Raw genomic sequence first — 26,239 nt, 5'->3', positions numbered from 1 at the left:
AAATCATGGGAGTTTCAAATGTATGTGCTGAAAGGAAAATGCTTCCTTTATCGGTCCAAATTGATCAAACTCAAACCGATTCAACTCAAAATAGCAAACTACATAACGGTTTTTCAACTGAAACTCTATTTGAACCTAAAAAAATCTTGCTCAAAGCCATTTTCGGGATTCTAAAAATTAAATGGACAATTTCCAATAACGACAATCTCACTAAAGAATACCCTCAACATCCAAAAAAGGTAGGCATAAAGAAGTTCTCATGGTTTGGTCCATTTGAAACATTTCACAACTTTTCTTATTTATAGAAGAGGAAACGTTCTCTTGTTTACTCTCACCATCGATGTGGGATGAAGACATTTTAATAAAACATGCTTTCTTGTTAATTAAACATTATTCAACTTATTTAGTAAAACACCATTTCTCTTGTTTACCTTTTCTTTATTGTTCAATAGTTCCATTTTTCTATAATTTCGTAAGTTGCTATCCAAAAAAGTAAGTTCTTATTGAATAACTTTTTGTTCAATTCTAAAATAATAAATACTGTTAGGTACTTAATATAGAAAGCTTGTTTATATGTATTTTCAAGATTCAAAAGTTCATTATAAAAAGAATTCATTTATAAAATATAATCTGCGTATATATTTCGTGCTTTTGATCAAATCGAATTTTCAAATAATTATAATTTTATTTTTAGGTAGATGTTTTTTTATATTTCTATAACATTATGTAACTTTATTAACATATCATTGGAAAGCAATTTGAAAAATCACGGGAGTTTCAAATGTATGTAGTGAAAAGAAAATGTTTATTTTATGGTCCAAATAGATCAAATGCGGACCGATTCAATTAAATATACCAAACTACATATTTTTTTTCTAGTGAAACCCGGTTTGTATATATTTCGTGCTTTTGAATCAAAGTGATTTTTTAAACAGTTATAATTTTAGGTTTAGGTAGATGATTTTTTATATTTATAAAAAATTATGTAACTTATTTATAAAATTATTAGAAATTATTTGAAAAATCATAGGAGTTTCAAATGTTTGTTGTGAAAGAAAAATGATTCCTTTATCGGTCCAAATTGATCCAGCTCCGGTTCAACTCAATATACCAAACTACATAATTTTTTTTTCTAACTGAAACACGGTTTAAACCTGAAAAAATTCGGTTCAAAACCAATTTTGGAATTCTAAAAGTTAACTAGACACTCGCCAATATAGACGATCTCACCAAATAATACCTTCAAAATCCTACAAAGGTAGGCATGAGGAAGTTCTCATGGTTTGGTCCCTTTGAAACATTTCACAACCTTTCCTATTTATAGAAGAGGAAACATTCTCTTGTTTACTCTCACCATCGATGTGGGATGAAGACATTGTAATAAAACACCCTTTCTTGTTTATAGAACATTATTTAACTTATTTATAATATTATTGTAAAGAAATTAAAAAGTCATGGGAATTCTAAATGAATGTGGTGAAAGGAAGTTAAAAAATGGGGTTTCAAATGTATGAGATTCAAGAAAAAATGCTAGCTTTATAAGTATGTATGATATGAATATTAGCCATCCTCCAACGCGTTGGTACGACAGAACATTTTGCGACAGAAATAAATGATTGGTTGAGAATGATTACATCATTCTCAACATTTTTTTTTTCACAATTGAACTTACCTCTCTCTCTGTTTATATATATATATATATATATATATATATATATATATATATATATATATATATAAGTGTTGTTAATGAGATATATAATAATGTATGTAAATTATTTTATTATTTGAAGTGTTTAAATCATTTATGAATATAATTGTATAGTAATACATAATCGTATTCTTTGCTACTTTAATTTGTGATGATTTACAAATGTAGGGATATATGTAGGGAGAGGTTTAATAGAGAATGAAAAAAGGTTGAGAATTTGAGAACAATTATGCACCAATCATATTATAAAGATAAGAATGTTATTTTTTGTTTAAATTAGATTGTCACGTATTAATATTAAATAATAATGGTCTAAAATCTAGCAATAATGATCATAGTTGTCTAAAATAAAAGAATTAATTTATTTTTGTTTTCTTCTCTTGGTAATAATATAATTTTTTTTTATTAAATTATCTATTAAAATAAAGAAAAACACTTTTTTCGTATATCAATAGATGAATACGTATTCATTCATAAATAAATAAAACACAATATAGATTTATAATTTTACCGAATTGGTTTTTTTTCATATCTTTATAACCTTATATTTATTAATAAATAAAGCATTATTGTTTTAAGAATACAATAATACATTTATACATTTATAACTGTATATGAATAATAAATTCACTAATAGCCGTAATCGAAAAATAATTAAAACACTTCAGGTATGTACATAAAGGGATATTAGAGGTGGCGTACGTGGTACCAAGGTTACAGTGTCAAAATGCGATAATAAATCTGATACATAATAGCCTTTTGTTTATTAATTTCTTCAATTCACAAATCAAGAATTACATCATGTATATATGATACCAAAAATTGATATATACCAAAAAAAAATGAATTAAAGGAAACAAGATAACTATAATCTTTAGGAGATAAGGAGGCTTGATAAGAAAGCAATCAAAAGAATCATGTAGAAGATAGCTAGGATGCTTCTAGGATGATTCTCAACACTCCCTCTAAAGTTGGACTGTGAAGATCATAAACACCCAACTTGTTATATAGAAATTTAAAACGTTCAACTCTCAATGCTTTAGTAAAAATGTCAGGTGGTTCTGATTTAGAACGAATGGGGCATGGCTTTATCTCACAACTGTTAACCTTTCAATGAACAATGAAACAATCCATCTCCACATGTTTTGACCTCTCGTGATAAACATGATTAACTGTAATGTGACGAACTGCTTCACTATCACACATTAATGGTGTAGCTCCCTCTTGCTTAGTATCCAGGTGTTGAGTAGTATCTAGGTCTTCATGAACAAATATCTGGAGAGATAACTGGTAGATTTAACAACCTTCCCACCAATCGATGATACTGTGAAGTGTCAACTTCCGGGCTATCATCATCTTTGTGTAAATGAAGATTATGTTCCATAGAAAACTTGCTAGGTCGTTCTAACTGACAGATATAACAACCTTCCCAGCAACCGACGAGATAGTGAAGCATCAACTTCTGGGTTATCATCATCTTTGTGTAAAAACAGATTCTATTCCATAAGAAACATGCTAGGTCGCCCTCCTTGAATTCCACATTCCTCCAAGATATCAAGTGTGTACTTGTGTTAGCTGATCACAAACCGTTCTAAAGATCGAGCTACATCTATTCCTAGAGAATATTTTAATGCCCCAAATCTTTAATGCTAAGATGCATGTCAAGATAATCTTTCACATCTTCAAGTTTTCAATTATCATTACCCATTATCAAAACATCATCAACATAGATAAAAGGAACGACATGGAATTGATTTCTACTGAATATAAACATGGAGTAATTAGCCTTAGACTGCTTGTATCCATTTTCGATAAGAGCTAGTAAACTTTTAACACTAGTTCCCGGAGGCTTGTTTTAAGCCATAAATTGATTTTTGTAGTTTTCACATCCGACCTTCACTCGACTTCACAAACCCTTAGGGAACCTTCATATATATTTCTTTGTCCAAGTCACCATGCAAGAATGTCTCATGAACAAGCCTTTGTTTTTTTGGAAGCTACAGCTAGAGCACTTCGAATAGTTACTAGTTTAGCAACCGACACAAATGTCTCGAGGAAATTGATCCTTTCAACTTGTGTATACCCTTTTGAAACCATACAGGATTTAAATCGCTCTATATGCCCATTTTATACACCCATTTTGATTCAATAACTTTCTTTCCTAGAGGAAGCTTAGACAAGATCCAAGTCCCATTATCCTTAAGAGCCTTGATTTCTTTACTCATAGCTTCATGCCATATAGGGTTAACTATTTCTTGAGAAGAATTCTTTGGCTCATCACAATATATGATAGCCGCTATGAAAGCATGATGAGATGTTGAGAATTTATTATAAGATACATATTGAGAAATAAGGTTCACCATAGAAGTCGACAAGCCGTGGAGGAATATGAAGTGGGAACGGTAGTCGAGTGCTCAAGAGATTGTGGCAAGTCCATTACAAACTACCTGAAGCATGTAGTTTTTTTCTAACTCTAGTGCTTTGTGGTTTTTCATTTGTTGCTTGTTGTGCATCGACATTATTCTTGGGCTAATTGGTTGTTTCCTGATTTAGACTTTCTTGGATATTAGTTTTATCTTCATTCTCTGTTCCAAGATCAACATCTTCACCTTCATCAAGGTGTTTACTTTTAAGCTCATGTTCAGTATCTTCATGAACATTAGCACGTGTATGGTTTTCCCATAGTTCATTGTCATTATCGATTACTTGTTGGAGTTTTGTTAATAATTCAACGAAACTTATGTCTTCAAAGTCCCTTTTGGTCTCAAAATTGTTTCAAATGGGAAGATGTGTTTGACAAAAGTCACATTTTGACTAGTGTAAACCTTTTCTCCCTTTATATCATAGAATTTGTAGCACTTCTTTCCCATTGGCTAACCCAAAAGGCATATGGTCTCCCTCTTTCACTGAACTTATCTTGCTTTCAAATGTTATCATGGACGTAAGCAAGGCACCCCAAAACATTGAGTTGGTTATAAGTGGGTAATTTTCCAAGAAGTATCTTATGTGGAGTTTTGCTATCAAGAGCTCTAGTGGGTAATCTATTTATGATATAGGCTACAGTTAAAACACAATCACCCCAAAATTAAATGGGCAATGATGTTTGGAATCGTAATGCACGACCCCGTTTCCAATAGATGTTGGTGTTTTCTTTCAACAACACCATTCTGTTTTGGTATGTAGGGGCACAAAGTTTAAAGGAGTATTTCTTGTTCTTAATAGAAATCAAGCATGTGTCTTGATTGAAATTTAGAACCATTAGATGTTCGTATCCTCTTAATTCTTTATAGAATTGTGTTTTACCGATGTTATAAAAGTAAATCAAAAAAATCCTACTTTATATTTGTTTGTCATTAGATAAACCCAAAATCCCCTACTATAATCACCCACAATAGAAAAAAAATAATGTTCTCCATTAAGAGTAGCATGTTTGTATTGACCCCAAATATCAATGTGTGTTAAATCAAAACACTCCATGGATTTATAAAACCTAATGGGAAAATGTAATCTAGTTTGTTTTGCTCGAATGCAAGAATCACAAAGTTGGTTATAGTTACCTACATCTAATTGTTGTATCTTCTTTAAAATTGCTTCAGATGCATGTCCTAATCTTTTGTGCCAAATCATTTACTTACTCAAAACTGCCATTGCCACCTTATCTCTTTTGAATGGTTCCAAATAGTATAAGCCATCTTGTTCTTTACCTGTCCCAATCAGATTCCTCAAACGTAAGTCCTATATTAGACATGAATATGGAAATAAGGTTAAAGAACACTTTACGTCATGAATTAGCCGACTTACAGATATCAAGTTACATTTAAAATTTGGAACATTTAAAGCGTCTTTTAGATCAAATCCATTTGGAAATTAGACATTTCCTACATGTGCAATCGATAAAGATTGACCATTAGGAAAAGTAACAAAAGAAATTTATCTATTTTTAATTGGTTTTAACTAATGTTTGTGAGGAGTGACATGTTCACTGGCTCTCGAGTCAGTGACCTAAGAATCTTGTGTTTTCTTCTTAAATCTTGTGTTTTCTTCTTACCTGTCATGTATGCTTCGAAATATTCTTATAGGTCATGTTGCCTTTTGGTGTGTTTTCAAAAGGTTTAGCTGACTGTATCATCTTTAGGAGGTTGTGATATTCTTATCTAGTGATCATCGATGATCGTGTTTATTGCATGACAGTCACAACTTGTGCTTGCACCTTTTTCTTTACTAGTTGAGTTTTCCCAATGGTGGACTTTGTGTTCCACCATTCAGGATAACCAACTAATTCAAAACATCCATCAATGATGTGCCCTGATTTCAGACAGCGAGAGCACCAACGGTTATCGAATTTTGATACCTTTCCACGATCATCTCATTTTAACTCAGATGTAGATTTTCCAGATTATCATGTACCTCCTCTTCCTGTGGTTTGGAATGCAGATGATACACTGTTGGTGCTACGAGAAGATCCAATGATCCTTTGTTGTTCATCTTGATTAACAAAATTATACGCAGTCCCCAAAGTGGGAACTGGATTGCTACTCAGGATTTGATTTTTAACAACATTGAAATCTTTATTGAGACCCATGAGAAAGTCATACAATCATTCATTTTCTTTTAAGTTAATAATCTCTTTGTTGAGATTGCATTTACATCCTTCACATTTACAACTGGGGATTTGACTCATGGATTAAATTTCGTCCTAAATACTTCTATGTTTCGTGTAATAGGCAGAAACAATCATACCTTCTTGTTGCATAGTGGTCATCATTCTTCTTAGTTCATGTGCCCTAGGAGCATTCTCCTTTCCAAACCTTTTCTTTAGATCGAGCCATATGTCACGAGCAGTGTCAATATATTTAACAATGTTCTTGATTTCTTTCTCCCTAGAACTTACCAGTCATCCTCTGAGCATTGCATTGTATCTTCTCCAATTGGTAAGGGCGACTGAATTTTCTGCTGGCATGGGTAGCGGTCCATCAACGAACCCAATCTTATTCTTAGCAAAGAATACATTCGTCATTTAACTCTCCCAATCGCCATAATTCCCATCACACAATAGATTCTCACCCACAAATTCTTGTCCCGGATGATATGCAGATGTGAGAAAATAAGGAGACGAGATACCAAGACAAATTTTTCACCTGAATTGGAGGGCTTATCACCATCGACCATGATTTAATCAGAAACTAGGTTTCTAGATTCTGGTCTGATGCCATAATAAATCGGATATAAAATACTTTTGTTTATTAATTTCTTCAATTCACAAATCAAGAATTATATCAGGTATATATAATACCGAAAATAGAGATATACCCAAAAAACTAAATAAAAGGAAACAAGAAAACTATAATCTTTTAGGAGATAAGGAGGCTTGATAAGAAAGCAAATCTAGAAGACACCTATGATGATTCTCAACATGCGGCAAAAAGAATATGGCGCCCTTGAAAAGCTGGTACTATTTGTTTTGTTTCTGATAAATCTAATGAATAGATGTTGCTGACGGTAGGTTACAAACTTACAGTGGCGGGTTAGGGTTCCTATGGGCGATAAAGGCTGGTGGTCCTTTGACGCATGATTTTCTAGAAAAAAGAACTTCAATCAAGATGAAGACAATGGTGTAAGAGTTGATCACATGAGGCGTAAGGTGGCTGGTCTTAAAGGTGATGTAAGGGTTTATCGCAAAATATGGTGTGGTCTGAGTGGCAGAATCAGGAATTTTGATATGAGGTACAAACATTGTCAATATATTATATGTAGTTATTCAATATCGGGTATTAAAAAATATGTTATAATCTTTTTAGTTGGGGTACAATAACATGAAACATATTTTTTTATATATATAAAACAATTTTTTGGGGGTACCATAGTACCCCAAACACCTCATCTAGCTCCGTCACTGTATGGTCTTAAATGTGGGTGGTAAGGTTTATGTGTTTTTGGTGGTTGGTATCAATCTTAAGGAGAGAAATTGGTTAAATTTAAATAAATATCAAATATAATTTGCAGGTTTCTAGGAATTAGGTGGATACGCTTATGACTATTTAAAAGTTTTAGAATTTACTTAAATGATCCTGAATTCTTGATTATATATATATATATATATATATATATATATATATATATATATATAGAGAGAGAGAGAGAGAGTTAGGTTCAAATTTTTTTACTATGTATTGTGTGTTTGTATGATTGATTCTGGACCAATCATTTTAGTAATTTTAAGAAAGTAATTAATGCATATTAAATGCTGAAGTTCTAATTAATGATCATTATATCTGTAACATCTAATATGTATTAATTACTTTCTTAAAATAACTAAAATGATTGGTCTAGAATCAATCCTACATGCACACAATAGATAGTTAGAACAATATAACCTAACCCTATATATATATATATATATATATATATATATATATATATATAGAGAGAGAGAGAGAGAGAGAGAGAGAGAGAGGGAGAGAGAGAGAGAGGTAAATATTCTGGTCATAATACCTTGAAAAATAGGTTTTAGCACCGATTATACAAAACTTAAAAAAAGTTACTTTTGACTATGAGTATTATTTTTATTATTAAAATAGAGTGTTTATGAAGTCATCATAACCCTCCATCGACTTGCATATATACATCGAGAATTATATGCATAAACATATACAGTATTACCAATTAACCTATGATGTCATCGTTATGACAATATTAATCACGTAGTCCTTACATATAGAAGAAGTCTTCAATATTAATATCTCCACCATTGAAGTTGAAAAATTCATCAATTATCATTTGGGTACTACGAAACATATCTTCATTTTGATAATTGCTTTCACGGTTAGTAGTCTCAGTGCTTTCTGTGGGTGCTTCATTTGATAGTAGTTCATCCACAAGGGCATCTTGGTAATTTGAGCTGTTGCTAGCCCCACCATTGAATGCCAAACCATTATGTCCATGAAACTCTTCTAGGCTAAGCCAGTCTTCAAATAAAATCTTCGGTAATCTATTGATCTGAGCTTGTGGGATCTGTTGATCCGCTTCAACATATGAACGCTTTGCAGTATCTAATGAATCAATGCTTAGGTTTCTTAACATTGAATTCATAGTGGATGATGATGATTCATTATTTCCTGTGTTTGTATTCTGAGCTTCAAGACTTTCCGATTTTGCTACTCGTTTTTTTAAATAGCAATGCCAGTGATTCTTGATCTCGTTATCAGTTCGGCCAGGTAAATGTTGCGATATTAGAGACCACCTGATCATTAAATAATAATAATGTCCGCTTTTATCACTAAATTCATAATATTTGTTGAAACTTTTTTTTTTTACCAAAAATGAATTATAATTATTGCTTACTTGTTGCCTAAAAGGCCATGAAGGGTGAGGATAGTTTCTTCTTCTTGCATTGAAAATGCGCCTCTCTTTAAACCTGGTCGTAGATAATTAACCCACCTTAATCTACAACTCTTCCCATTCCTTTCTAGACCTGGAATGTGTCGTGTAAACTATTAATTGGTCGGTTCTAGTATCCTTATTATGGTCGAATAAAAGAAATAATATCCAACTTTCATTTATTTCTATATTGTAGTTTTTTTTCCTATTAAAGGCTTACAACCTCATACTTTGAAAACTCTATCCGATTGAATCAATGTCATTCATATACAAAACATTTCATTGCTACTAGTAAATAGATTTTTCAAGGTACAATGCCTTAATAATATTAAAAAACTGAAAGTCATACGCTACATTCATAGAAAATTACCAGCATTGATAGGTATGGCACTCCAGCTACGAAGACCATAGTTCACTATGTAATCTCTTAGCTTTTGATCCTCATCGGGAGACCATAATCCTTTCTTATGCTTCAACTTTGTCTTCTCTAATGCGTTGCACCTCATAACTTGAGAATGAGAAGTAAAATTTTATGGTAATGAATAGTATTATGAACAATTGACTTTAGATGCCCTGGAATTTAAAGAAAACATTCGGCTGTTTATGTATTAAATAAAGATTTTAAATTCTCCTAGCTACCCACCATCACAAGTATTAAAAAGAATTGCATGAAGACTTCAATTACTTTAGAACAACGTGAAACATAACTAGAATCTTTTGGAGATTCTATTATATTACATATGTGTTTATTTCTATTATTCTTTCTTTTCTTATCCTTCCCAAATTGTCACCACCTCCACTTCACCGAAAGTTGATGAGAACGACGCATGCTTCTCGTCTACAAAATCAACATCGAAACTTTAAGTCCAGATTCCTTCATTTTGTTACTGAGACCAATTCGTTTGGTCTTTGGCATTTGATTTCGATACATAGCTGTAATAAATTGATTGTGGCTGTTGTGTTAATGTTGTTAATGGTTACGATTAGAATAGGTAAAAGTAAACATACATTCTGTTGAAATATATAAACATATAGAAACATATCTGTTTTTTTTTGGCTTGTTTTTTAGGTTAAATAGCTGTAGTCGTTGTTTGTTGTCATTTCAACAGGTAGAAGAGCCTGGGCTGTTTTGGTGCTGAGTATGTCTTAAAATTTCATTGAATAATGGTTCTTTTTTTTTTTTGTTGTATTTTGGAAATATGAAAAAAAAGGAAACTACATAGATGGTTGAATGGTTGATGTTATTTTGCATATTTTGCATGGAAGAATGTTTTTTTTTTCTTGGTATTTTTGAAGTACGTAAAATTACTTATGACATATATTGTTGATGCTACATAGATATTAGATAGATATTAGACGATTAATTGTGGTTTTTTGATAGTTTGGACATTTGCATGTGAAACGTTTTAATATTTCTTACTCAATTTAATGATTTTTTTAATCTTTGTTGAGCCGAGCCATGTCGAACATCTCACAAGCCCGAGCAATACAAGCCTTGAGTCCAGTTTGATCCAAGCTTCGAGCTTGAGTATTTAAGTCGAGTCGAACTTTGAGCTTTGTAGTACTCGATTTGACTCTGCTCGTTTACATGCTAGATGAATTTACGACGATCGACTTGCAAGTTCCGAAATAAATAGGAGGATCACCAGACAGTTGACAACAAATTCTTAAAGAACAATTGAACATACATTAATATGCGTTTGGTATGTTCTCATGGATAAATTACTATTGTAAAGAAAAAGATTTAATAGTGCCCCAGCTAGTATAGTTGATGGGCATGATCCTCGTTATCGAAATTTTAATAAGTTCTTGCCACTTGATTTGATTATTTCAACAAAAATGATTAAGATCTTTAGTTGGGTTTAATTGTTTTTCAACCCATTGGGTTTTACGAATATAAAGAAATACGTCTAAGAAATAGTATTCAATTCATTGACAAATAGAGAGAGCCTACAATCGTTATCAATAATCAGCGTATGATTTTCTCAATGTTTTATTTTTAAGTCCAACGTTTTTCAGCTAGCCTTTTTTTATTGCACCATATTAATTAATGCCTTCTTTTTATGTAATACTACATGTGATTTATATTCATATATTTGATTTGACATCCCACTTTCTGGGAATGACAAAATATCAATAAAACCCAACCTAACAATGCGCTAGACAAAAAAAAAAAAAATACATGAGCTTTATGATAGTAAGTGGGTTTGAATTTGAAGTCACAAAATCTAATTGATTTTAAGGTTCTTACTCTTATCTTTAAATATTAATTAAAGAAAATCTTTAATTTACAAATGAAGTAATCATGTCCCTTGATTGTATTTTAATCATATGTTTTTTTACCAATTGCTTATATCATATCTCTAAACTTTTGATCAAACATAATTACAACTACTTATAACATTTTTAAATTCTGTAATTATGTTATCAAAACAAATCATTCCATTTAACTCCAAGACATTAGTTTCTCCGTAAATTTAACCAAAAACATTAATCGCCCGATTTTTTCCTAGTTTCTTCGTCCTCCATGTCATGGTTATGCTACGAGGAAAATTTTATAATCCTAAATCCAGACCCAATAGCTCTCTTTGTATTAGTCCATCAACCATACTTTTGAAGAACTCCTTGTTAGATGCCTCCCACCGTTCTTTGTTCTCTCTATTTCTCACCACCGGTATATGAGCCACCACCTCACCATGTGTCTCCCACTTTATCTCTGCAGGAATGGGGTTCTTTAAAAACTAAGGTTCTAAAAAACTCGTCATGGCTCCACCATGGTGTGCCATGACTCCAAGGCTTGCACCTGACGTCAAGTTTTATCAAATCGCCGCATTAACTCATATATGTGTATAAAAATGAATAGTAGTTGAAAATACATATAAAAGTAAATATTATATAGAAAATTGCCGACTTAAGTCACGCTTTACAAACGTCGTTACTTGCCAAGACTCAAAAAAGTTTGAAGCTTGACATCCGCCAAGTCACGCCTTACGTTATTTAGAATCTTGCTAAAAACCCTTAAAGAACCAACTGTACTTTCTTGAAAACGATCGGTGATTCATGACCCTTCCACTACTTGCTGCATAGTTCTTTTCCATCGATACTCTTTCCCGTTATCAGTAAGTCACAAATCCAATCTAATTTCTTGGTCCCCATTTCTTAGATAAGTTATTACTCGACCTCACACTCGAACCTGAATCTTCACCTTATCACACCACCGTCTCTTAACACAACTTTGCCATACCAGCGACCTTACTAAGGTTATGGAGGATGTTTGATTCCAAAATTGTGGTATTGCAAAGTTCTTTTTCCATCGCTTCTCTTTCCCACCATTAATAAGTCATCGGATCCAATCTAATTTCTTGGTCTTTGTTTTTTAGATAAGTTAGTACTCGACCTCAACCTCAAACCTGATGACCGCTTTCTTATTTTGCCTAGTCATATTCATAACGTCGTTTATTGTTTCTTTTTTTCTAAATACCCGTTTCACATTCTTATGGGTGAAGTTTCTTTCATTTTCTTATTTAAATATCAGATATATGAAGGGCATGAAGATTAAAGGAAGTGTTTTGATGGAAAGAGTACGTTTTCATCATTTTTTAGTAAAAGGCGGAAATATAGTTCGCCTTGGGCTCAATGGCTGTGTGAATTTGAATTTTTTTTTGCACACTTCAAACAATGATTGAACCAAATTTTATGATAAGCAAATTGTGTAACTGAGGCTTTTAGATTCATTTGTGTTCTTGATTTTATAGAGTTTTTTTTTAAAAGTAAGTTTTATGTTTGAACCTTAAATTTTTTTGGGGGATTTTAAATATAGTCATCATATGTATTGTAACTTTTCGATTGCATACAGCGGGCCATGGTGATAAAGTTGCATTAGGAACACATATGATGTACGTTGAGGCAGGGTAGTTGAAGACCTGAAGGTACACAAAAAAATCATCAGAATAAATTAATTTGTTAATTCTTTTTCCCTTCTCCTTTCGTCTCTTTATACTAACTTCTTCATATTCATGCATTTTTTCCTTTAGGTAAAGAAATTATTAGAGGGATATATGATCTACTTTCTTGTAGATCTCAACTACTCCATTTATCATGAATTTAGTACATACCAATCAATATCTAGAATCCATAGATGCTTCACATTTGTTTCGATTTTTGGCTTATTGTTATCCAAAATCTTTCTTTTTTTGTCAGCGGGACCTACTTTTCTGTGGAAAACTTTTTTTCCGAATCGTAATCCCTTGAAAAATTATCACATGTTTCATTCCTATTGATCGACATCTGTTGAAGAATTACAATCAGGCATAAACTCTTAAGTATGAGATTATTGATTGGATGTTATATAAACTAATATTTTCAAGATATTTTTGCATTTTGGATTTGTAGTTGCTATCAAATGTCCGATTCATTTTATTTGTATGGTTGTAATAAATAATCGGTTGATTTGAAGCTCCTTCATTTTTCCGGCTACCAGATGCTATCTAGCAAGGGTATGTCACCATACATCACATGTTATTAAATATTTTCCTTCTTTTCTTACTCTATTGTTCATCTTTATTTGGTTTTGTCATCACATTTCTAAATGTCTGATTCATTTTATGGTAGTTTTGTGTTGCTTAATGTTTTTGTTGTTCCTTATCCGGGCACTGTCCTGCTGGTTTAAAAGATGATATCACAACAGTGATTGATAGTTTTTCATGGTAATGTGTGAAGATGAAGCAATGGAAAAATTGAAAAATCCTTGAATAATAATCTTTTGGTTATCAGGTTTACTAAAAATTTGATTGAATAATGTTTAATCACCTTTTCTCTGTATCACAATACCCAACTATGGGTTGTTTTTTCATCTTTTATACCATGGTATTTATCCCTCAGCCATTCATGGTTCTTTCTATTATCAAGTAGCAACTGGATTTGGTTTAGAAATCACGCGGTAACTTTAATGTAACGCCAGTAGATCAGGGCTAGTCAATTTAGAGACGATAAGCGTCAAAAATAACTTTTTAATAGAAGATTATTTAGGATGAATAATCTTAACTAAGTTGTAGTATATGCTACAAGGATTTCGTACATATAAAGAACGCCGAAATTCGAGTTATAACGAAGAAATTATGACCTGTCGAAGTTTCGCGACAGAACCGGCACGACGCTGAATGACGTAAAAAGTGAATTTACGTTAGAGTGATATTTAGCCTTAGCGATCTAAACGAAACTCGTAGTGTTCGTTAAACCATGAGTGTGCATAAAAAGAACGCCCAAATCTGACTTCGTATGAGGAAGTTATGATTTTTCGAAGTTTCGACTTAGCGGTATGCAGCCCGAATACTCGATTTGAGACCGAACGGTTTTAGCCGAAACAATCTAAATGAGAATCGAAGATCTCATTAATTGTAGTAAAACGATAAAAAGATAGGCGAAAACGGACGTCGGATGAAGAAGTTATGATTTTATAACGGAGTTTTCTTGTCTCGGCCTACTAAAAATAATAATAAAAATAAATTCAAAATTAGCCGACGGAGTCTAAACGAAAGTTGTAGAGCATAGTCTCACCTACGCGGGGATATAAAGAACGTCGAAAACGGAGTTCGTATGAGAAAGATATGAATTTTTGAAGTTTATTAAATATTTTCGAAATTAAATTTAAATATAAATTTTCGATATTATCCAAGGGGGGAGTCACCGGGCTTATCCAAGTTACGCCCAGCGTAACCTAAGATTGCGCCCAGCGTAATTCGAAGTTCCAGACCCTATAAAAGGGAGTCGAGTGCATCCGATTCATTTGCTCATTTCTCTTCTTTCTCTCACGTTTTTGCATCGTTTTTCATGCAAGAAATATCCCGAAGCCCCGGTATCATTCCCGAGCCCCGAAGCAAGTCCTAAGGCCCCGAAGATCCCGAGAAGTGAAATTCCCGAGCCGAAGCTCTGCCCGCGAGGAGCCCGGGTTTTGTGAAGATCTTCCAGATCTACCGAAGAATACTACTTCTACAAGCCGTAGTGCTGTCCGATCATCTTCTAATCAAGTGAGTGTGTAGTTACTTTCTTCTAACACATAAATATGAAGTATTTGCTATGAAATACGTGCTATGTGTTTATATATTATTTGTCTATTTGAGATGGGCGTGGAATTGATGTTTTATACAAGTGTTAAATGATTTAAACTGTGTAAGTATTTATATCTACGAAAATGTTGGGTAGAACTTGGGTAGATGAGATAGTTGGTGACTATGGAGTTAGCGCCTATTGTATAAACCTTGGTGACGATGTGACTTCGTGCCTATTTGATGAACCTTGGCGACTATGGAGTTAGCGCACGTTGAGTAAACCTTGGCGACTATGGAGTTAGCGCTTGTTGAGTAAGCCTTGGCGACTATGGAGTTAGCGCTTGTTAAGTGAACCTTGGTGACTATGGAGTTAGTGCCTGATAGCTATGGATTTAGTACTTGATAAATAAACTTTGGCAGCAATGGATTTCGTGCCAATTCCTTAGGAATAAATGATGAAGGATAGTTGGTTCTTAGGGTAAAACCTTATGAAGATAATGGGGATAGGTAATTGGGTTGATTGTTTGCTGATTAAATATAATAATTATATTAATGTGGGTTGAAAACCCTATATGCTCACCAGGCTCGAAAGTCTGACCCACTCAGTTTTCTTTTCATTACAGGTAATGGCAGAAGGGTATAAGTTGGTGGACTTGACGAGAGATTTTGGATTATAGATCAGTAGTTAAATAACTATTGTAAGGTCTATTTTGTATTATTTATGCTTTTGGTCTGTATCGAACATGACATCCCAAGGTTTTATTATTTAATGAAAATACATTCTCTTTGAGAAATGTTTGGATAAATGGTTATCATATTTTTGTTTTTGGGAACAAATTTCGCAACAGTTTTCTTTAAACGATTACTCTGATTTTAAAAACAAAGCATAAACAAATCGGTCTTTTTTGGCCGTGAAATTGGGGATGTCACAGTTGGTATCAGAGCATTAGTTTAAGCGAACTAGGAATATGGATTTATTTCTAGACTTAAACTTATAATGCTAAGCAATGATTGTGAGTTGAGTGTGTCCATTATATTATAGGTAGTACACCTAAATTGACACAGGCACTAGTTTATTTTAGGAAAATTGCCTAAAATGCTATTATGTGCTAATTGTTATATGTTTGCCATATATGATGTTAATTGTTCGGATCTATGGTCTGTTGCCGACCGGATCTGGAAACCTTATGTGTTTAGGATTCTAAGCGTGCGTCTATGATATTAGAACTAGCATGTAAACGTTTCAGAGTGATAAGGATGATTCGAATATCTATCGTGAATAAGGATCTAATTTCACCTTATTTGGTGTATAGATCAAAAATGGTGAGAACAAGGAGTGGAGTTGGAAATGCTGATGAAAACAGGAATCAAATACCAGTGATTGAACAAATACCTGTTGTAGCAGCAGCACCTGAACCAATGACAATTGCCGGAGTTCAAGTGATGATCCAGGCAATGTTGGATAATCAGATGGAAGAAACCAGACGTCTAATTAGGCAGAATCGCGAAGAATTGTCAATTCAAGTTGAAGAGCCCGAAGTAAATGGAGGGCAGTCTGAAGGAGGAAACTACAGTGGGACCGTTGGTCAAGCCAACCCACTAATAGTTCGCCAAAACAACCAGGATGGAGGAAATGACGGACGTGGATGCAAGTACAAGGATTTCATGGCGTCGAAACCACCATGTCTTTCTGGGAGCCCAACACCGGTGCAAGTCATGGACTGGATCTCTGAAATGGAGACAATGTTTGAAAGTTGCGAGTGTAGCAACAGACAGAAGACCGCTATTGCAATCCCTCTGTTAAAATCTGGAGTACTGAGCTGGTGGAAGTTACTAGCTGGTTCGATGCCCAAGGGGGAAGCTAGCAAGATGTCTTGGGAAGAGTTTGTGGTGCAACTGAAAATGCAATACTGCTCTGAGCAAGATCTTCTGGAAATCAAAAATGAGTTCCATAATCTGAAGAAAGGAAAATTGAGCGTCACTGAATATGCTACGAGCTTTATGGAGAATATGAAGCTTATTCCATACCTAATTCCAACTGAACTTTCCAAAGTCAACAAGTTTTCTAATGGATTACCAGTGGACTTTGGTCCGATAGTCAAGCAAGCAACCACTCTGAAAGCCGCCATCTGGGCAGCCAAGAATGTTGAGACCCAAATAAAAGAAAAGGGTCTGGAAAGAGCTGAAGTGGGAGAAAAAAGGAAGCGTGAAGGATCTTCAATAATCGACAAAGAAAGCAAATTCTCGAAATCTGGGGGAAGAGATGAAGTTAAGTGGTGTGAGAAGTGTAAGAAGAAACACTTTGGGAAATGTAGTGAGGAGATGACTTGCTACAAATGTGGGAAGATAGGGCACTACACCAACAAGTGCGCACCCATCAAGAAGGTGTGCTATAGATGTAACGAAGAAGGGCATATTTCTAAAGACCGCCCAAAGAAAAACACACCTCCACAGCCAAGGGCATTTCACATGTTCCTCAACGAAACAGAAAAGGATGGGAGGATTAAAAGATGAAGACTTCATATTAATATATAAAGTCTGTATCAGGAAGCATAGCATGTTAGAGGCATAGTATAGGGTGAACTTGAACTTTTGAGTAATAGTTTCAAGAATTAATATAAAACCTGGTTTTGTTATCTGATGTGTTGAATGATTATATGATTTGTGTATGGTGACTTGGTTAACTGCGAGACAATGCTTGGGACGAGTATGAGTAGGTGTGAATGGTAGTAGAGATCTATACTACCGGAAGCACAAGACTCGCACTTGGATCAGGGAAAGTCACAAGGTTACCAAGAAGCTAGAAATCGTTTCCGTTTTATTCAAGCGTGTCATTACCATTGTTTCGGTAATGACTAGTAGGATGATGGTTATTCCGACCCTAGTGGTCATATTAAATTGAGTCCGACTACGATGAGAGGTCATCGGGACACGACCCATCGGTTAGTTACAATAGATAAATGAATGTATTTATCCTAAGAAGAAGAAGGAGTCCACAATAAGGATTTATTTTGTAACTTGAAGGTTACGATTTAAAGTCCAACATAGTAAGAAGAGCAGATGCAGGATTGAGCATCAAGGTTATTACTTAGGATGGAGAGATAATTTATGGAGTTAGTATACGAATCCTATTTTGTTGATGATTCCGGGACGTAATCATCCTAAGGGGGAGATAATTGTAACGCCCGTAGATCAGGGCTAGTCAATTTAGAGACGATAAGCGTCAAAAATGACTTTTTAATAGAAGATTATTTAGGATGAATAATCTTAACTAAGTTGTAGTATATGTTACAAGGATTCCGTACATATAAAGAACGCCGAAATCTGAGTTATAACGAAGAAGTTATAACCTGTCGAAGTTTCGCGACAGAACCGGCACGGTGCTGAATGACGTAAAAAGTGAACTTACGTTAGAGTGATACTTAGTCTTAGCGATCTAAACGAAAGTCGTAGAGTTCGTTAAACCATGAGTGTGCATAAAAAGAACACCCAAATCTGACTTCGTATGAGGAAGTTATGATTTTTCGAAGTTTCGACTTAGCGGTATGCAGCCCGAATACTCGATTTGAGACCGAGCGGTTTTAGCCGAAACAATCTAAATGAGAATCGAAGATCTCATTAATTGTAGTAAAACGATAAAAAGATAGGCGAAAACGGACATCGGATGAAGAAGTTATGATTTTATAACGGAGTTTTCTTGTCCCGACCTACTAAAAATAAATAATAAAAATAAATTCAAAATTAGCCGACGGAGTCTAAACGAAAGTTGTAAAGCGTAGTATCACCTACGCGGGGATATAAAGGACGTCGAAAACGGAGTTCGTATGAGAAAGATATGAATTTTTGAAGTTTATTAAATATTTTCGAAATTAAATTTAAATATAAATTTTCGATATTATCCAAGGGGGGAGTCACCGGGCTTATCCAAGTTACGCCCAGCGTAACCTAAGATTGCGCCCAGCGTAATTCGAAGTTCCAGACCCTATAAAAGGGAGTCGAGTGCATCCGATTCATTTGCTCATTTTTCTTCTTTCTCTCACGTTTTTGCATCGTTTTTCATGCAAGAAATATCCCGAAGCCCCGGTATCATTCCCGAGCCCCGAAGCAAGTCCTAAGGCCCCGAAGATCCCGAGAAGTGAAATTCCCGAGCCGAAGCTCTGCCCGCGAGGAGCCCGGGTTTTGTGAAGATCTTCCAGATCTACCGAAGAATACTACTTCTACAAGCCGTAGTGCTGTCCGATCATCTTCTAATCAAGTGAGTGTGTAGTTACTTTCTTCTAACACATAAATATGAAGTATTTGCTATGAAATACGTGCTATGTGTTTATATATTATTTGTCTATTTGAGATGGGCGTGGAATTGATGTTTTATACAAGTGTTAAATGATTTAAACTGTGTAAGTATTTATATCTACGAAAATGTTGGGTAGAACTTGGGTAGATGAGATAGTTGGTGACTATGGAGTTAGCGCCTATTGTATAAACCTTGGTGACGATGTGACTTCGTGCCTATTTGATGAACCTTGGCGACTATGGAGTTAGCGCACGTTGAGTAAACCTTGGCGACTATGGAGTTAGCGCTTGTTGAGTAAGCCTTGGCGACTATGGAGTTAGCACTTGTTAAGTGAACCTTGGTGACTATGGAGTTAGCGCCTGATAGCTATGGATTTAGTACTTGATAAATAAACTTTGGCAGCAATGGATTTCGTGCCAATTCCTTAGGAATAAATGATGAAGGATAGTTGGTTCTTAGGGTAAAACCCTAAGAAGATAATGGGGATGGGTAATTGGGTTGATTGTTTGCTGATTAAATATAATAATTATATTAATGTGGGTTGAAAACCATATATGCTCACCACGCTCCCAAGCCTGACCCACTCAGTTTTCTTTTCATTACAGGTAATGGCACAAGGGTATAAGTTGGTGGACTCACAAGAGATTTTGGATTATAGATCAGTAGTTAAATAACTATTGTAAGATCTATTTTATATTGTTTATGCTTTTGGTCTGTATCGAACATGACATCCCAAGGTTTTCTTATTTAATGAAAATACATTCTCTTTGAGAAACGTTTGGATAAATGGTTATCATATTTTTGTTTTTGGGAACAAATTCCGCAACAGTTTTCTTTAAACGATTACTCTGATTTTAAAAACAAAGCATAAACAAATCGGTCTTTTCTGGCCGTGAAATTGGGGATGTCACATTTAAATCCTTTCTCTACTTTTGTTTTCCAACTTTATTTATCAACATTTGCAATTTTGGATCGTTGCTAACACTTTACATGTCGCCTATTAACAATTTTAATTTTTGAAAAATGGCTAAGTTACATGATGATGAGATGTGGCATTGTTCCCGATTTTTGGGTATATCCAGCCATGAAGGTTGCTTAGTTGGCCAAATGCCATATTAAGATTTTTTAAGCATTCAGGTGTTGTTTTTTTTAATGTCAACAAGAAAAAGCTTGGGTTTAGTTCTAATTTTTTATGGTATTATGTGTGCAGTTACTATATCTTGGATTTAGGTTCATCAAGAGACGTTATGTTATATTTCTTTCCTGATGTAGTTTATTTTCGTCATTTTTGTTTGTATTTTTGATTTATTGTGGAACTCAAACGTGTTAAGTGCTAATAAAAAGGTTTGTTTTTGTATGTCCTTGATGGCAGTTGAAGCTTGATACTTCAAAGAAGAGTGAACCTCCATGTTTTTCCTATCAATTCAATAAGACCTTACATTACTGAAACATTCCTAAAGTCTAGGTGTGTCACAATTAGTATTTTAAGGCTAGAAAATTTTTGTCCATGTGTAATTAACCTTTGATATATCTTGTAACCCTAAGTGTGAGGTTATACATGTTATTAATTCAAAAACGACAATTCAAATCAAAACTCATCTGTGCAAGCTGTCAACCAAATTCATTACGCTGCATTCACCCAACCTTGAGCTTGAAACCCTAACTTCCTGGTTCAAACCTCTTATTGGACCTGAAATTCTCTTATTGGGCCTAATGGGCCGGTAACCCATCAAATTGGTTCTTTTGGGCCAAAAACCCTTATTTGGCTCCTAATTGGATCCACATTCATTAAGCAATAGTATTTTGGGCCATAAGACCTTTCATGGGCCTTATTGGGCCGAAAATCATTTATTTAATCTCATTGGGCCAAAAACCCATCCCCTTTTATCTTTTGGGCCGTAAACTCATATGTGGGCCCACATGGATCGAAAATCCCTAATGGGCCAATACAATATCAATTACACATAAATTTAATCCCAATGTCTTTTTCTTTCCTTCCCTCTCTAATTCTCGACCCAAATATATGTTAAAAAAAGAGAAAAGGTTGTATTAATTCTAATGGTGCCACATACTTTTTGCATGGAGGACATCCATGCAAAATGTCAACCAAATATCTAGATCAATAGGTGATTAACCTTTAAGTAGAGACCTAAACTTCTATCTCTCTCTTCTCTTCTTATTCTCAGCCATAGATCCTAACCCCCACCACTCTCACTTTTCACTCCAACTCACTTACAACTCCCTTACTCTCCCTCAAACTCAAAGGAAATTCCCTCGTCCTTTCCCTATAATTTTTGTGTGTGTGTGTGTACTTAAGAAGGTTCTTCAAACTCACATACTAGGTAAGTTACTTCACACTTAAGTTGATTAACTCCATCTATGCCAAGATCTTTCCTCAAAACAACATCATTCTCGTGTTTATGCTCCTAGAATCATCTTGTTTTCAAAGATCTTCCCAAAGAAGCTTCCAAGGTTGAAAACACCTCCACCTTCTTTCATTTCTTCATCAAAACCGATCCATCACCCATGGTGAGCTTCACACCCCCTTGTTTTCGGTTTTACTATGTTTTGGGGGAGAATACAAGTTGGTTTTGAGTTAGATCTAAGTATTTATGCATGCTTGTGTGTATTTCATGATGTGTTGTGCAAATATGTTATGAATCTATGTTAAACCCTCATAAAATTGATATATTTCCAAGTCCTGAAGATCTTAGGAAAATATGTTACTTTATGTAACTCATTATGTTGTTGAAAATATAAAACATGTTAAAGGATACTTTAAAACAAAAGAAAACCTAATGAGAGGCCATTTTTGACAAATAAACAAAAAGTGAGCCTTTTTGTGACAACTCACGGTTTTGAGATGACCAAAAGAGTCATTTTTGGATAAAAATGGGTTTTTAAGACATTCAAGGTTTTAAAGGGGTCAAAATAGTCATTTTTTATAAAAAAGGACTTATTATGACACTTACGGTTTTATATGGGTCAAAAGTGTTATTTTTGACAAAATGGGCTTATTTTGGGCCTTCACGGTTTTAATGGGCTAAAATGGTCATTTTTCATAAAAAAGGGTCGTATATGGAAATTCACGGTTTCATGGGCTTTGAAATGTAAATTTTTGGCCTTAATGTACTTAAAATGTCATTTTTTTTAATCAAAATGGGCCTTATTTACAAACATTTGGTTTTTAATGGGCTAAAAATGTCATTTGAAATGAAAATGGGCCTTTGTTGTAGATTTCGGTTTTAGTGGGCCAAATAATTAAAATTTGACAAAATTTGGCCTTTTATGTCACTTTGGTAGTAATTGAGCCAAAACAAGCATTATAATAACAAACGGGCTAATTACGTCATTTTCACTTTATTTGGGCCTTAAATACCTATTTACATGTTTATTGGGCCTTAAATACCTATTTACATGTTTATTGGTCCTTAAATACCTATTTACATGCTTATTGGCCTTGTGTTCTCATTACATGTTATTTGGGCCTAATAGACCCACTGAGTTTCTTATTGGGCCTCACGACACAGTTTATGTTAATCGGGCCGATAACAAATGACACTTTGATAAAAACAAATAGTATTTTCATCACCAATGTTTTGTAATCAAATGCATACTCGAAACATTATTTTAAAACAGTAAACAATGTGATACACTGTTCGCATAAATTTAGTTAAGGTTCTTGTGAGACGGCCTTTCATTCGTACCTACCTAGTGTACAACCTTAAGTCCTGTAGTTATAACCAGAGTCTCCTGGAGGGAGAGCGAGAGTTTGTGTATAGATCTATACGGGGTTGACAGCACCGCACCTGAGTTGTTCACTACAGCTAGACTAGGTCAGTCTAGGGTGACAAATGTCTTACCTTAAACAAGTTGATGCATGAAAAACGTCATGATAGGCAAATCAGTCATATCAAACATAGTTATAACGACTCACATAGAGATTAACGAACACTGTAAAATTTACGAAATACATATACTTTAATGCTGATACAAAACCATACAAACACCATTTTTCGGTCTTAGGGTTTTAAGACTACAACACTTTTACAAGAAAAAAATATCGGATTTTCTGGGAAAATACATTATACATTACATTTTACTTACAATAGAAAATATATGATTTTCTAGAACTCTCCCTTTATACATTTTCAAAAATATGTACAAGATTTGAAACAAAACTCTCAAACCATTTTTACGGAAAATATCAGATTTTCTGGTATTTACAAATGATACAAAACTTTTTATACAAACATACTTATGAACTCTCCAATATTATATATGTTGACGTTTTAAAAATAACATGTATTATCAGGGACTTGTTAAACTACAAGAAAAAGAGCCTTTTACGACGCGCAAACCACGACGCTCATTGATCTATGTTATGCAAAAGAGATCGACATTAAAAAAGTGTCATCTCTTCAAAAAATTTAAGGATTTAGGTCACGCATTATTGCGTGCCCTTAATTTAGTGTTATAAGAAAAAAAATTAAAAACACGGAGGGCACCGTATCTTAAACGCGCGTCATCTGTGAGTGTCGCTTTATAATTTTAATGAACGCGTGTTCGTTTAGTAGATAGGGGGAAATGAAATCCCCAAAATTTTGAAACCCGCCTTGTTCTTTTCTACCTTTTTTCTATCTTTCATCTTCACAATCGATTCTCTCCTCTCCAATCCGCTTCTCCCCTACTCCTGACCTTACTTGTTAATTGTTGTGACAACCCGAAATTTCCATTGTACGAACCTCATCTATTCAATAGAAGCTAGTTCAGTTTCTGTGATCTTCAAGCTTGTCCGAACAAGTTTGTGTACATTAGGGTTTATGTTTTAGATGATATCAGGAGAGTGGATACTCCTGGTTTTGTGAAACTTGGGCATTTCAAGTTTCATACCGTTACAGTCCAATATCAGGAATGAAAATATTTTCTGCCAAAATATTCCAGGACTATAAATAGTTTTCTGAATTAAATTAATTCATTATTCACAATTCCAAATAGAGAAAAGCCATATTCTCTCTGACGGATCTTCGGGTTTTCATCCCATATTGTGAGTCTACTTTTCTAAGTGTGTTTCAATACTTGTTAGATGCTCATTAACACAAATTACATGTCTAGATATCAAGATCCGGGAGTTTACCGCCCAAGAACGTTCTTGGGGAGTAAACTCCAAAATGGAACATTATGGCTTCCTAGTCCCGATCCCTTGATAGACAACTTGTTTAGGAGTTAGGGTATGACATTTATGGATCAAAAAGCAACCAAGAAACATAAGTTCTAGGAGTTTACGGCCAAGGAACTCCCTTGGGCCGTAAACCCCTTTGCAAGGGCTTAAATGCCCTAAAACTTTCCCCAAATGCTTAAGGAACTTAACCACTAGTGCTTGTGCTTGTTTAGAACATCAAAAGGCCATAAAAACCATAAGTTTCTAGGAGTTTACGGCCAAGGAACTCCCTTGGGCCGTAAACCCCTTTTTGTGGGACAAAAATCATTCCAAGCTACCCTTAAGCCTTTAGACAATTTACCTTGCACCTTTGGGACTAGAATGGAGAGTAGAACACATCTAAACCAATCCTTGAAAGGAGTTTATGGCCAAGGAACATGACTTGGGCCGTAAACTCCAAGTGAAGGCACCAAAGTGTGCCTCTTGTCCCCATTAGCCTTAGATAAAATCATGGATGCCATTCTTGATGTTTAAGTGCCTCAAATCAATTAAATTCCTAGAGTTTACGGCCGTAAACTCTAAGGTGAAGGACCTTAGGCCGTAAACTCCCATATGGAGTGTTCTAAAGCCTTAAACTACTTCATGCATTATTCCAATAAAGATAGGAGTGTTCTAGATGCAAGATAACACCACAAAACACCCCAAAAACACCATTTGAGGAGTTCACGGCCATAAACCTATGAGTTTACGGCCGTAAACTCCAGGGTGTGGGGTTTGTTGGATGGTGAGCTCCTATACAAGGCCCTTTGATGTTTCAAACCCTTTTGCCTTGTCCCGTAGCAACTTAGATACAACCATTTGAACCCTAAACACTCATAAAAGTGTTTAAATGTTTTCTAAGTGTCTTAACTTATTTATTTAAGTTATTATTTGTCTAATTAGTTATATATATGCTTATTATATGATAACTAGGCTCGTGCGTGTAAACCAGTCTCCGTTTGTCACCTAGCACGGTAGCCGACACTGCAATTCAAACGACTCACCACAAGTGAGTTCATACCCCTTGAATCAACCTTTGAAATGATTTTAAATGTTTTATAACACTTTATGGGGGGGGGGGGAATACAAGTCAAATACTTATAAGTTATTGCTTCAATCACATGTGATTGCATTTAATCACATGTGATTAATAACTAGGAAAACAACGATTTTTACCACTGTTCAAACTGTTTTTCAAACTGCTTTACTATTGAAATGGTTTACAAACTGTTTTACTATCCAAACTTATTTATAGACTGTGATTCAACAAATGCTTCTTATACTTAAACTGTTTTATCAACTTATGCCTTCAAAATGTTTTATAGATCGACATCAAGTCGATCTTCTCTTGAAATTATATTACTGCTTCAAATGTTTTATGAAAACTTATTTATGCTTTTATATATCCAATTGCATGCCCATATATGTATAGATATATAAATAATGTTTAAAGGGCTTAGGAAGGCCATCCGCCCTATTTCCTTTTCCTCGATTTGGATGTGGTCTGGTGGGACTTCGGGTGACCATCCGAAGGTCGTTTCCATATTACTTATATATCATATATACATGTATAGACATAAAAGTACGTCCATATTCATATTCTTCAGTAC

The 26,239-nt window shown here is 34.3% G+C and overlaps 1 protein-coding gene across 1 annotated transcript; it reads right to left on the bottom strand.

Moving 5' to 3' along the window:
* Nucleotides 1-8,419: 8,419 nt before the first annotated feature.
* LOC111901653 (transcription factor LAF1) lies at nucleotides 8,420-9,594 on the bottom strand. Its single transcript, XM_023897539.1, has 3 exons — nucleotides 9,459-9,594; nucleotides 9,053-9,182; nucleotides 8,420-8,951 (listed from the first exon to the last, which is right to left on the bottom strand). The coding sequence occupies exons 1-3, from the start codon at nucleotides 9,592-9,594 to the stop codon at nucleotides 8,420-8,422; spliced, it is 798 nt and encodes a 265-aa protein (XP_023753307.1).
* Nucleotides 9,595-26,239: the final 16,645 nt, after the last annotated feature.

The sequence above is a fragment of the Lactuca sativa genome, chromosome 9 (assembly GCF_002870075.4).
Source record: "Lactuca sativa cultivar Salinas chromosome 9, Lsat_Salinas_v11, whole genome shotgun sequence".
NCBI lineage: Eukaryota > Viridiplantae > Streptophyta > Magnoliopsida > Asterales > Asteraceae > Lactuca > Lactuca sativa.
The sequence above is the reverse complement of the archived record's forward strand: the minus strand, read 5'-3'. Positions and strand labels throughout refer to the sequence as shown.

Coding starts and splice junctions, on each gene's coding strand:
- LOC111901653 (XM_023897539.1), bottom strand. CDS start 9,594: ATGAGGTGCAACGCATTAGAGAAGACAAAGTTGAAGCATAAGAAAGGA. Junction 9,183..9,458: donor TGCCATACCTATCAATGCTG/GTAATTTTCTAT, acceptor GACACATTCCAG/GTCTAGAAAGGAATGGGAAG. Junction 8,952..9,052: donor CATGGCCTTTTAGGCAACAA/GTAAGCAATAAT, acceptor TTTAATGATCAG/GTGGTCTCTAATATCGCAAC.